The 15,022-nt window shown below is 32.4% G+C and overlaps 1 protein-coding gene across 2 annotated transcripts in view; it reads right to left on the bottom strand.

The window, feature by feature from the left end:
* Window positions 1–15,022, bottom strand: part of LOC118193581 (uncharacterized) — a 99,075-nt gene that overhangs the window by 14,861 nt on the left and 69,192 nt on the right. For both annotated transcript variants that reach the window (XM_085813091.1, XM_085813092.1), the window contains 3 exons: window positions 7,098–7,337; window positions 4,098–4,292; window positions 1,849–2,097 (listed from right to left, as the gene is read on the bottom strand). In XM_085813091.1, coding sequence (XP_085669217.1) covers window positions 1,849–2,097; window positions 4,098–4,292; window positions 7,098–7,337 — 684 coding nt within the window. The remainder of the gene's footprint in view (window positions 1–1,848; window positions 2,098–4,097; window positions 4,293–7,097; window positions 7,338–15,022) is intronic.

Genomic DNA, 15,022 nt, shown 5'->3' with positions numbered 1-15,022 from the left:
GTGAAGCCTTTCGATCAATATTCGAAATAAGGAAACATTCAAAGCTTTTTCTTATACCTTTCATGCCTGTATATAGCTTGGAATTCCATTTATTGCCTTTGTGTTTTCTATGAATTACTGCTGCCTCCCTGCTTCCAGTTCTAAAACTTGAAGTACAAACTATCGACTAATGTTGTTTTAATTACAATTTAACAATGAAATTATATTTTCTATGTTATGATTTTAGAGCTAATAAAGATTGGACACTGAACTCTATAACGAAAGGTATTTTTCAAGTTATGCTTTGGTATTTGTAGCACACCTTTTATATTAATGCATACAGTAAGTATCGCAAAGTTGTTCACTCAAATTCTAAAAATCATTTTCGTCAATTAAAATTTAATCAGTTTATTGATCTGAGACTCTTAAGGACTTATGAGGTCTCATAACCTCAACCTTAAAAAATCAATAATTACAAACATGTATGTTAAAGGGCGAACATTTCCGCATGTTTAAAAAAAGCTGCATGAAAGTATTTCGTAGATTAGGAAATATCGTTAAAAGCAAAATAGTCACTTAGAGGATCCTTATGATTAAAGTGACCTTAGATTAACAAACATTTGAGGAAACATAAACCCCTTTATTTGTGCTAAAGAAACCTTATTCTTTTTACAAATATGCAGTGTTATTTCATTAAAAATATATGTAAAAAGATTAAACTACAAGACAGATATTCTAAGCACTATGAATTAATAGCATAAGATACGTATGTTGAAAAATAGTTTAAGACATGTATTTTCATGTAAAAATAAAATTGGATTCGAAAAAATTGTTTTACTATTTTTTTTTTCAAAACGGTACTTAGTTTCCGAATACGCCTCGTACATATCCTACTGGCTGAACAAGAATTTTCCGCATTAAATTAAAGTTCAGTTTGAACAAATTAAATTACATAAAAATATATATGTTCTTTTTTTAAACTTATTTCAAAGCTACCAATTGGAAAACGGGAACTTCAAGGTTATTTCAATCCTCTTGATTTGACTCGTACACATGGGAACAACAGCTGCGGATAAAAGGTTGAGCCATTTATTTTTTTTCCACTTCATTTCCTTTTAGCATGTTTCGATTACGCACTAAACTATTTACCGAATTATAAATTTACGTAATTTGCTTTTGCTTAATAATATGTTTCTATGTATTAAATATGCGTTTAATTAATACTGGAAAAACTAATTTATTTAATTTTCAGAGGTAACTTTAAACAATAATTCTGTTAATACAAATCAAGATCAAATTAAAAAAGATCAAATTAATAAGATAAAATTAAAAATTAATTCTATTTCCCAAACTGTAAGTAATTAAGCTTGTAACATAGACTGTGTGATCTAAATCAATTTTCAACTACACATGAAAAAGTCTGCCAGAGCGTGCGAATGAATACTAACTTGAACTACAGTCACACATGACGTTGAAAAAATAAATGCTACAAGGTTACGATGACACGAGTTACGATCGAAAATGGAGGGGGCTGGCAACGGCTTTGAAGAATCTATTTTAAGGTAAAAAGCAGGCGAGTAGGTACATCACACCCATATGTCAATATTAGTCTCACTTTCATTACCCTAAAAGTGATAAAATTTCCTAATTTGACGACGGTATTCTTACAGATAAATATTACGTCAAATACTATCTGCAAAATTTGTAATGATTTTCCATTTAACATTTTTCAGGCAAATTAATTGTTATCTTATTAGCTAATTTAAAATTCAATTTGCACTTTGAAATGGAAGTTTCATAAGTGCGAAATTTGTGATGCAGTCTGGTAAGAACTGCATAAATAATTTGAATAAGATCACATAAACTCACCTACGACATTAACTGTCATTGTGCAAGTTTTATTTTGTTTTTTCGGATTCGAGCTAACAACAGTAAATATAATGTCTGTCCTGCCGGCTGGGAAGCTCAAGGGAGTTTCTGTAAGCACCCATTTGGGAGTGATGGAGAAGTCTTCCGTGTTCGTTTGTGGACGTGGAATGACAACAGTAGTGTAATTTTGACCAAGAGAAAGATCAACTGATATGTCTTCCGGACACGATAATGAAGGATTGACTGACACTGAAAGATAAAAAAAGTAATCAGGTTTTTATTATGACATAACGTTCTTAAGGAATGTACACAATATTCGGAATCTAATTTTTAGAACAAGTGCTGATCATATATACGTAATAACAAAAGTTTATTTCCATCATGTACATATAGATTTTAATATAAAACAATATATTAATAGAAACATGTATGGGTCATACGGATACGTTTGTTTTCAAAAATAGCTTTTTAAAATAGAGAGTAAAGGTAGGATTATTCACCTTTTAGATTTTCAGTTCTTTTTCCTTTTCTGTATAAATTATCTCTATTCCGAAGAGAATGAAGATAAACGAAACGAAAACTATTTTGGTCAATAGGCAAAATTTCTATTCTAAATATTAGAACTTTCAGAAAAAAAAATTTGATATGTAGCATAAAATAAGTTATTTTAGTTTAATATAGCAACATAATTATCAAAACATACTTGAATACTATGATTACACAAACATAACATGATACATGCACATCTATGCTTGCGTATGATTACATTATTTCATGTACCTAAAAACTGTAACTTTAAAGAAACTGTATGATTGTAACTGTAACATTGTAACCGTATGTGCATCTTAATGAGTAGTACAGTCGTGCATCCTCGTAACTTATTCTTGTTAAATATAAAAGTTGTTATATTGGAAAGATGACATACCGTTTTATTTTAATAAGCGAATTAGTTTTCTTCCTGTATAACGAACATGTGTGTTGACTTTGTACACTATAGTGGTGTACCCGATGTTACACAGTTTTTTTTTTTCCTAAGACGGACAGTTTTGCCTTCATCTATGAAGGGCGGTTCCCAAAACAGGTTCCACTCTATAACTAAGCATATTCAGTTATATTATCCAAACTACATTTAATTAATATTAATTTAAATAATATTTTGTCTAGGATAAAAAAAATTAAAAAGATTTAACTATCTACATTTCTTTCTTAGTGCCTACTCACCGCCATATCTTTGCGCCTCTGAGACTGCCTAGGTTCGCCTAGTGTAAAACTGGCCCCACTGTGATGTTGATCTCAGTATGAGAGAAAGGTATTGCAGTAAAAATGGCGAATGTTTTCATAAAGCCACTGTGTTAATCTTCGTCACTGTAAATAAAAAATGGTTGCCGATTTCTGATAAAATACGCGCAGCATACTGAAGTGTAACTGAACCATGTTTTATATATGAAATACCACAAGCTCAGACTACTGACAAAGGAACTGGCGACGTTCAGTAAAGTTAACAAAGTATCGAATGCTAGGGATTAAAAATGCCCAGAATCAGGTAAAGGGGCACATGATGAGGTGTCTGAACAGTAAAAGATAAATTAAAGATCTTTTATTTCTCACGCAGTGGTAACAAGAACCAGCTCACCTCGACAATAAATAACATGGAAGCATAACGTTATGGTCCAGAAGGTGCAGAAAGCCTTCAGTGTAACTTTCTACGGTTGAAAAATAATTATTCTTTTTGACACAGATTTGTGTCATACGTTCAAGAACTTAGAAAATGAATGCGTATGCTTTTAAATTAATTAAATAAATAAATACTTTTAATTATACAATGAGCTTTTACAAATATCTCGATAGTAAGCAAAGTACTTTAAAGCTTTTACAAAAGAAACAGGGATTCTTAGCAATCAGATATGAAATATATATCTGTTACTCTCTAAGAATTTAAGAATTTAAAACACATGTAGTCATGTATAAATGTGATATAATAATAATGTAATATAATATAATAATAATAATGTAATATGTAAAATGTAATATAATATAATAATAATGTAATATATATAATGTAATATAATAATAATAATAATAATAATAATATAATATAACTCATGTATATAGTATAAATAGTATGCAGATAATATTTTCTAATATCTAAATTAATACTAAGATAAGACTACTAGCATATCGACATTTTTGAAACCATGAAGCATGACACAAAAAAGTATTCTTGTAAAGTAGGTATTATAATTATTTACCTGGTTTACAAACTGGAGGTTCAGGTTTGTTCCAAGATCTGTTATTCTTGCACAGCATGACAGGAGGACCTTGAAGTTTATAACCTGGCTGACATGTAAAATAGCACTTCTTTTTCACTGACACATTTCCTAATGTACAAGCTGGCGGACGCACTTCTCCATACTCTGGAGCTTCCAAAGCAGGACAATGTAACCCTGTGAAATGCACATACTATTTTGTTACTTAAGACATAACTGAAAATATCAATGTAGTAACTTTGTTTTTTAAAATTATTTGCCTAATTTCATTGTTTTGATTGCTGTGTCCTATGGTAATTGCTTATATTTTTAATTCTTATCTGATATGCGTCGCTGAACACTGGTAGTTCGGTCTGAGGTTCGAATCCCGCGAACGGGCTGGGTGTTTTCGTGGTTTTCCCCATGTGTAAAGTGTATACGAGCCAGTTTCTCTTAAAAAGTCCTCCACGAAGGCATCCCTCCCTTAAGGCAGATAGCCCTCGAGTGCTTTGCCGTAATCTAATAAACCAAAACCAAACTTAACTGATATGCCGAGCATGCATAAGTCTATGGTACTTCTGAGAATGTAAATGTTTTAGTTTCATATTTAGAAGTTTTTGAAAATATTTTCGGTTTTCTATATTCTCCTGACATTTTCAGCTTTATAAATTTTATTTTTATATTTTGAAAACGCTGATTTTAACATGTTTGATATTTGTAATAGTAAAACACTTGGTACACCTGGATAAAATTTGTATAAAAATTGCTTTTGTTCTTTTATTACGCTTAGAAAGTGCACTTGAGAAGTCCGTTCAGTATTCACATCCATTAATCCCGAGTTCTCTAAACTACTGTCAGTCTATGTATGAAAAAAAGTCCCATAAGCATCTTGCCAAGGTGTAAATTATCCTGAAAGAAACTAATAGTAGTTACGTTCACAAAACAATAAGGGTTAGTTTCTTAGAATAAAAATCTAAGAGTGAATAGGAAAAATGGCTTTCAAGTAGCAAAAACCAAGCATATTTATGGCCTCAAAAAACTTATTATTTATAAAAATATCAACAGTTTTGACAAAAGAGTTTTATGAAGAGCATAATTACAATTATTTGATAATATATATTTTTAATGTTTTAATTTAATATTGGAACAATCAATTGAGAGGTTGTTTGCACACTTTTATATACATTTAAATTTAATAATCGAATAATCAATACAGAATGTTGTTTGCCACTTTTAGAACTATTTCGATAAAGAATTCCCCCCAAAATGTTTTGGAATAATAATTTCTGGCAAAAGCTTATTATTTCAAATGAGAAATATCGTCTGCTACTAATTCATCAATCTTTCAAAATGTCGCAAATAAACAAATTGTAGATTGAAGGATATGTTTTTGTGTTTTTCGAAGAGAAATATTCCTATTTCATAATTAGAAAATATTGTGAAATGCATGGTATTAAAATTTCTAAGTACAAAATGGCCAACATTTATAAACTGGAAAGGGAAAAATCGTCGATCATTGTTTCTACATGGAAAGAAGACTCCAAACAAGCACCCGAAAAAGGTACGTACTGTTACTATTGTTTCCAAAGTTAAATTATTGATAATAAGAGAATGTCCGACGACGCAGAAATCAGTTGCAAGGTCTTTAAATACATCTGTAGCAACAACTAATAATATAATAAACCAAGATTTACATATTAGAAAAACATATTTTTGATGCTTGTAGCTAAATGCAGAGCAGTTTGTGTAACCCTGTATGTATACTATTTAGCTGGAGATAAGTGAAAATATAATGTGACCATTGATGAAGCATGGATTTACCTAAAAGACTGGAAAAAAAAATGGGTCTATTTTTTTTATCGGAAACGAAGAAAAAAAGGTTCCGTCAATGCAACGAAAGTTTTAATAAAGGGTTTGTGATTTTTGCAGGATTGTCTTACAATCAGAAATTAAAAATAAGAAGAGCGGGAAATTTTTTAAATATTTTCTTAATGTACTATTAAAAGAAAGTTTTACGTCCGATATTTACAGAAGAATTTCAAGTGTAATTTTATCTAAACAAAGCCAAAGCAATAAATCATACTTTGAAAAGTATCACTGCATTCCTTGAAGACTGAGATAGGTATTGTATATACATATATATACCTTTTTCAACCTATACTATTCTATACCAACATGTTTCTGTGAAGTCCCCTAATCAAAGAATATGTATTGTTCATAGACGTTCTTTGCCCTAATGTTTCGCCTGCGGACTATTGTGCCTTTGGTCTCTTGAAAGGAGCTCTTTCTAAGCGCAAACCGAATACGATTGATAGAATCCCGGAAAACAGTGGAAGAGGAATAGGGTTAAATAGTCTTGAAAATTTTATTAAAAGCCTTTCTCTCATGAAAATAACGACACATACTTATAGTCCAAAAAATAAGGCTATCAGTTCAAACATTTAAAAATATATTCCCTATATTTTAAACTTAATTAAACAATCCTGTAAAAAATAAAAATATATACCCTAAATAAAAATGTGTAAAGTCTCTGTAATTAAAACATTTCAAAGACGTCACTGTACCTTTTTCAAGATAAAAATCTATTTGCCCCTGCTTTTCTTACTTTTTACAAGTTTTTATATAAATAATTACATCAAAAATTAGGATATGCCTATTTGATATATTTTTATATTTCTATGTTATTATTTTGATAAACGCTTAATTTAATTTTATTTATTAATTATTATTTACTTCTAATTTTTCTTACACATTTTAGAATGGATGAAGAAAAACTTTAAACATCACAAAACTGCAGTTGTTATATATCTTATAAATGAAAATAATTATGATTAAAGTTAAAATATTTAAAAATACAACATTATCAAAACACCGTTAGATTTCACGATTCACCGTTCATGATTATATTCAAAGACTAAGAATTACCACAGCCGTAACCCGGTAGGCCCTGCCTGACTTTATATCCTGACTACTAGGGGGAAAAATAAAAATGGTTTTAATTACCTTTGCACTCGGGTACTGATCCACTCCATGTGCCGTCGTTTTTGCATGTGATTTTGCCTTCTGTAGTCAACTTGAAACCATTGTCACATTTAAATTGACATTTTGTGCCAATTGGATAATCATTAAGTTCTGAGTGTGGTTTATTCTCGCTGTCTGAACTTGAAGAGAGACGCGTGCCATTTTTCGCAAAACACTGCATTCTTAGGTGGTTTGGGACTGGTTCACGAGGACAACTGGCAGCTGTGAACAGAAACATTTTACTTAAACCACAGAAATCATTTAAATTTTTTTCAATCTTCTCAGTGGCATCAGTATATATACAATAAAAATTTTGTACTTCTCATCGTAAGTGTATTAAAATACAAAAAGAATTGATGAATCATTCATCAAAAAAGGACATTATCCCTTGGCAAAATTCATGAAAATTTCACTGTCCACCGAATGCTTAACTACTCAGACAAGGAGAAACTGCATTAAATATATTTTACATGAAAATAATACAAAATCTCATTATTGTTACGAAGTTATATGTATAAACATATTAGTGTTTAAAAATTATTAATGTTATAGGAATGTTATTTTCATGAATAAAGTACGTAAGATAAATGCATTCAAGGAATTCTTGCCGAATTTAAAGTTTTATGCCTGAAAATAGAGACAAAACTGGCAGTAAATAAAAATAAAATTTAAAAAAAATATTTTTTTTTTCATTTATTAACTGCCTTTTCTGTTTCTTAAATGCGATGAAAATCATGTAAGTTTTATTCATTTCACTAACAAAGTATGAACTACAAATGCTATTAAACTTCCTTTTTTTAATATCTAGCTTTTTTTAGTTATTTTGTTATCTACTTTCATGATACTGGTCTATTCCTGAATTACGAATATTAAGCTCTAGTAGAAGAACGCGAGTATAATGATGTTGTTTCCTATTATTGCTGTGAAAAAACATTAGGCTTACTTCTGTGATTTAAATTATATTTTGCTTGTAGTCAGTTACATTATCATTTTGATGTGTAAAAAGCAAATTCATATAGAAGGAAGGAGAATTTTAAGTTAGACAGAGTTGCAGTGGCTCACATTTGCTTTCAAACACTTATAGTTTTGAGATTTATTTGCATAGATTTTCAGTAAAATATTAGAAGATAGACTTCGAAAAGTATTAACAAAGTATTTTTTCTATATTTTAAGCTCTGTTTGTTTCAGAATAAGTAACATCAAAACATTATATGCAGTAAAATGATATATTCAAGAAGTGTTAATCAGTAGCCCCTATAATAATAATTCGGACATTCGTAAATTTCGTTGAGATGTTTTTGCAAACTATATTTCTCGTCAAAATGAAAACTTATGACAAGAAATTTCATCTGCGTTTGGAAATATTGACTTGTTTAGTAGTTCCATATTAGCAGTTCATATCTGACGTGAACATGGAAAGATACTATAAATTAACGACAAGTTCTGTTAGAAAATAAATTTTTATTATTTTAAAGATATTAAAATATCCAAAAAAAATCTTTTTTGTAAAGTATTCAAGCATCTTTGCTGCTGTGGAAAAATAGAAAGTGTTTGTAATTGTTGAAAATGTGTTGAATTGTGGCGTACTTTCCAAGCTAACACTAAGGAATTGGAGATTTGTCCTACGAAAAATCAAATAAGACTTAAAGTCTCTGAAACTTGTAGCGGATTTAAAAAAAATACTTTGCAATAAAATTTAACTCCGAAACTGTTAGAAGAACCATAAAGTTACATGGATGCTATAAGCGATCAGCAAAAAGGGAATTGTTCGTCATCAAGAAGAATATGCAAATACGCCTTTGTTACGTTCACAGAATTGATGGTAGACAAAATTTTATCATATCGGAACAATGCATGTTTGCAGAAAAGACAAAGTTTAATGTATTTGAATCCGATAGACGAACTGTTGTGTGACGAAAGCCGAATGAAGAGTTAAATCCAGAAACTTGCTGCCTACTGTTAAGTGCGAGAGTGAAGATATAATGGTTTGGGAATGCTTTTTAGCTGCCTCTGAGAAACTTAGTTTTTTATAGAAAATGTGGCTGGATGTAAATATATAAAACTTTTAACAAAAACCTAAAAGCATCTGCAAGAAGGCTCGGAATGCAAACTACGTTCAAGTTCTATCACGATAAAGATACTAAATATGCAGCCCTAAATATTCGCTTGTGGCTGTTCTTGAAAACATCAAACTCCACGGTATTCTTCAGAATTAAGTGCTGTCGAACATGTATGAAATGAGTTCAGAAAGGAATAAGAAAACGGTATTTCTTCACTACTATAAGCAATTTTTAGGGAGAATGGAACAAAATAGCATATTCTTATCCGAAAACATTAACTGAATTATTAGAAAAGCGCATGAAAAGTTAATTTTAGCTAAAGGATATCCAATGAGATACTAAATGTTCTGATATTTTCATATTTTTATTAAATATAAGGTGTTTGTTCAAAGTGTCTGAATACTTATGTGAGTTCATCTTCGAAATATTTTGAATAAATTATTATTATTATTTTAACAAAAGGTTGCAAGGTTCTTATCGTTTTAGTTAACCAGTTAGTATGATTTAGATCTTTACTATAACTTTTCCTTTACGTTTCCTCACCAGAATGCAAATCAGTTTCAGAGTATTTAAGTCGAGAATTTTGTAAGACAAAGCGTGTTTCTGTAAGTAGCTAAGTAGCCTCTTACCAACTTATGACGATACTTGCAAAATACATCTTCCACAATGTTATACCAAAAAAAAAAAAAAAAAAAAAAAAAAAAAAAAAAAAAAAAAAAAAAACGAATAACTGGTGGAACAAAGATTTACGTATCCAACAAGTCAAATGTAGATCACTCCGTCGAAAACTTAAACAAAATCGACGACTTGGTATACATATACAAATCTTGGGAATTTATCAACGCGAAAGAGCCAAATACAAACATATACAAACGTATGATTGGTCAAGCGAAAATAACATCATGGCGAAAATATTGCACCGAAAATAATGAAATATATGGCATTCATCATAAAATAGCTACTAACCACCTATATAAACTACCTCAACTGTACCTACAAACTGGACCGGACCACCAACCAAGTGATATAAATAATTTATTACAGCAAGTTTTTAACACCATTTTTGGACATGATAACCCACTCGATGATACTTCTGAACAACATAAAATCAGATTTGCATCTACAAGCATACATACTTCGGCAGACCAACAATTTACGACACCAGAAATTAAAAATATTCTTCATCACCTCCTGAAGAAAAATGCTCCAGTGCCAGACGGCATCGACTATAATATTTTCAAAGCTTCAATACAATCAAATCTACAATTCTTTAAACTATATTTCAATAAACTGACTGGCACTTTTCCTCAAGCATTTAAAATATGTCAAGTTATTCTCTTTCAGAAAAAGGATCGAGACCCAACATTATTAGATTCATACCGTCCTATCTATCTTCTCTCTTCTCTCGGCAAAATTTTTGAAAAAAATTATTAGTCAACCGTTCAAACACCATCTCCATAGAACTAATTTTATCAGCTCCCAGCAATATAGCTTTCAAACAGGAATATCAACACTGTATGCATTATCTAATATTAAGGAAACTTTATTAACCAATAGAATGAACGGCCAACATACAGCATTTATCAGTGTAGACCTTATCAGGTTCAATGTTTCTTCTTACCTTCTTCGGAAACATACAATGACCTGACTAGAACAGAGAGCTTACTAAAGCTATGTTCACTAATTGTAGTAAGTAGACAGGATACAGACGAAGGGTATACAAAACCCTTTATTTTTTTTCTTTATATACAATGACTTCCGTACTTCGGAATACAATGACCCTCCACTCGGGGTCTAACTTAAAAGATATCAAAATAAAACTAAACTCTAATTTAACTTTAGAATAAGATTGGCCTTATAATAACAGGAAGCGTATGTAGCACAGAGACTGTGAACACTACAATACGTTTAATTTATCAAGAGGATTAAAACCTCTGGCCTGGAAGGCAAAGTAGCAACTGCGTAACTTCTAAGGTAAGCGGCCTGCTTCGAACTCACGGCTTCCTCTCTCCTGCTTGGCAAAAAGGCCACACTTAAATACTTGGCGTTCGCCAGACAACTTTGCATAAACTCCTTCACGCTTATAATTCTGGCCGGAAGTAGAAAATAAGAAGTGATAGTAAAGATTTAAAATAAAATAAACGTTAGTAAAACTTAAGATCCTTACATACTTCCCGCCAGAGTTAATTAGTTTGAAACTGAGGTCTAAAACGACCTTGTTGAAAACTTTTAGCTCTAGAAACTAACGCGAGGCCAAACTTTTACAAACATAACTTAGCTAGAAACTAGAAAATTTTAAAAGAAAGAAATTTGTTACAATAGCAGCTCCCGGAATATACAACAATCTTTTTTCTTTTTCATCTGTACTGCATCAAAACAGGAGCTTTATTCAATTCTGGTTCCTTCCAGAGATCTGGAAGGAAAACTAGTTTAATGAAATGTTACAGAATGACATTGCAAATAACATATAGAATATACTTTTCTTAACATTCTTATTTCATTCATGACTATTTTAATTATCTCTCCCCGTGCTCTCTGACATGTGTTGTAAAAACACCAAACACGAATGTGTTTCTGTCTATGTGTTCAACACTTCCTCCTACAATCAAAACACTAACGTGTTAAAATTCAACATACGAGACCTCTTAACACACCCTAATTTCAACTCTAGACCCTGAGGTACTATTCTGAAAGTGGCTAACTCTAAAGTGTAGCGTCAGAGAGCCTAACTACATCATTCAACCTTTAACACATATTCACCATGATTTAATCTTTACAGTCACACGAATAACAAATTTTTTAACATTATTTTCACTTTTACCATATCACGGTATTTCTAAACATTCAAAATAACAGTTCACATGTATACAAGAACATATCAAGATGCCGTTAATTTTACACATTTGAAAACATACATTAGTAGTACATTGTTAACTTCTATTCTTTTCAAAGCAAGTGCCAATTCTTTCTACATTGAAATAATACTACATTTCAAAAAGTCTTTCAGACTAAAACTTCTTTCTTGTTAGAATGTTTTAAATAAAATTTATACAATAACTTTTTACAATATTTAAGTCTTTATACAACGCTATTATACATCAACTTTAGTTTTACGCGCGAGTAATTGAAAAACATAATAAGAAAATCGGTCACAACTCATTTCTCGCCCTTTTTGCGATAAAGGTAGACCTCGCATGAGGTAAAACTTCTTCAAATCTGCCACTTGCAGTAAGAATGAAAGATTAACTTAAGTTTGTAAAGTAACACAAAATTTTACTTATCTTTGTAATATTCAGACATCCTTTTCTGGGCCCAGTCTTTAAAGGTGCTGCAGACCGTTGCTTGGTTGATCCTCCTTCTTGTACGGGCTCGCCCTTCAGTGCTTTCCTCTGGAAGCTTCCGTTTTTCACCACTACGGCCACCCTTGAACATCTTCCTTCTGTCCTCTGCTTGTGGTCTTGGCCGTTTGAAGGCAGCTGGTCTTGGTGGAACCGGGAAACTTCTGTCGTGATCCTGCTTGGACCTCGTTGTTGGCCGTTCAAATTTTTCTTGTACTTTTTCCTCCGCCGCTGATGGCCCTTCCGCAGTTCGGCGACTTTTGCTGCGGAGAGTTCTGTCGGATGAGTCAATCTTCCGTTTCACAGCCGGGTTATAGTTGCCGTTCTTTCTCCCGGTCTTTTCCACATACGTCGGCCTTCTCCCTTCTTCATTCTGGGGGTGTTCGTGAACTCTGTTTTTTGGACGGTGGAACGGCTTCTTTTTCTTTGTACCTTCAATTTTTCCGCGGGGCAATTTTCTTTTTACTTGCTTCTGTCTCTCATTGGCTTGCCCTTGTACTTGTCGTTTTCCCACCTCTGGAACTTGTACCTGCGGTGTCTGCCGTACCGGATCCTGCAAAAGATCTGAAAAGATTTGCATTTTATTACGGTCATAGAATGGTTTTATCTGGTCAATGTTTGCGGAACAGGTTTCACCATTTCTTGCCTTTAATACTACAACAGCGTGAGTTATTTTTTCTATAACATATGGTCCTTCAAAGCGTGGGAAAAATTTGGCAGTTTTATCTTCTGGTGCTGAAGAAAGTGAATGCTTAATTTTTAAAACTTCATCCCCTACTTTATAAGTTACTCCCCGTCGTTTCAAGTCATAATAGAGTTTCTGTTTTCTCTGTGCTACTTCTGTATTCTTTTTTGCTTCTTTTATTAGTTTTTCTATATCACCCATTTTAAATTCTGGGGCTCTTTGTTGCACATAAAATAGTTTATCTAACGGTGTTATAATCTTTCTGCCTAGAAATAACTCAGCAGGAGTTTTTCCCGTTGTATCATGTTTTGCGGTCCTAAGGGCGAAAGCAAATTCATTGACATAGTTATCCCAGCTTTTATGAAAATTTTTAACATAACTACGGATAATTTTCACTATATTTCTGTTGACCCGTTCCGCTATATTTGATTGCGGCCGATACGGGACCATTTTTAAATGACGTATGCCCAGTTTTTGGCACATGTCTTCAAATATATTACTTACAAATTGAGGACCATTATCCGATATAACTTTTAGGGGCGCCCCGTATTTTAAAATATATTTATTTAAAATAGAATCGGTAACTAATTTCGCGGAGGCTCGTTTTAAGGGAACAATTTCGGTCCATTTACTAAAATGATCAACTATAACAATTAGATAGCGACTTTTGTTTAACTGACTTTTTGGGAAAGGGCCCAATAAATCGATGCCGATTATTTCATTTGGAAATTCGGATTTAATACTATTTAGAAACCCGGCCGGACGGAAATTAATATAATTAACGGCTTGACATGTTGGGCAGGACTGGACATACGCCCTTGTTAACTTTTGCAGTTCAGGAAAGTAGACTGCCTCGCGTACGCGTTGAGTAGTTTTTCGAATACCAGCATGAGAAGCTAAAGGGCTGTCATGGAGCTCTTGCAGGATATTTAATCTAAGACTAGCTGGGATAACAGGTCGAAATTCGTTGTTGGAATTCGTAGTTTTTGTATAAAATAATAGACCATCTATTAGTTCGTAATGGGCCGCCCTATTTCTTATCGCCACAATATCTTGGTGGCTAAAATTTTCAGGATCCTTCAAATACTCATAAATACTTCCAAACTCAGGATCCTTACCCAGTTCGGTTATTACAGTTTCTCGGGAATTTATTGTACACGCTGTCAGCATTGCAACTTTTACGGTATTACCCTGTTCGTCTAATTTAATTCGTGACAGGGCATCTGCTACGATATTTTCCTTTCCGGGGGTATGCTTGATTACCAGATTATATTCTTGCAGCTTGAGTGCCCATCTTATTAACCTTGGGGATAAATTTTTTCCAGAGTACAATCTAGTTACCGCCGCATGATCAGAATATACTGTTATCGGCGCCTTTCCAAAATAGACTCGGAACTTTTGCACTGCTAACAGAACTGCAAGTGCCTCTCTCTCGGTCGCGGAATAGTTTCTTTGTGTTTGATTTAAAGTTCGGCTAAAAAATGCTACTGGCTGCTGATTTTGCGAAAGTACCGCTCCTACCGCATAATCCGAAGCATCCGCTGAAATTTCTAAATTTTCATCCTTTTCAGGAAATTTCAACACAGGGGCTTGCGTTAATGCTTGTTTTAATTTTTCGAAAGCACTATTGGCTTCGGCCGTCCACGAGAATCTTGCCTTTTTCCTTTTTAATTTTAACAATGGCTCAGCGATAGCCGCAAAATCTTTTATAAAGGACCTATAATATGAACAAAGTCCTAGAAAAGAAGAGAGCTTCTTTGCCGTGTTTGGAGTCGGATACTTTTGTACAGCGATTATTTTTGATTCATCTGTCTCGATCCCTTT

This window comes from Stegodyphus dumicola, chromosome 3, assembly GCF_044657685.1.
Source record: "Stegodyphus dumicola isolate Sdum_Otavi_A_Nest chromosome 3, ASM4465768v1".
In the NCBI taxonomy this organism is placed as follows: domain Eukaryota; kingdom Metazoa; phylum Arthropoda; class Arachnida; order Araneae; family Eresidae; genus Stegodyphus; species Stegodyphus dumicola.
This window is presented reverse-complemented; position numbering and strand designations above follow the sequence as displayed.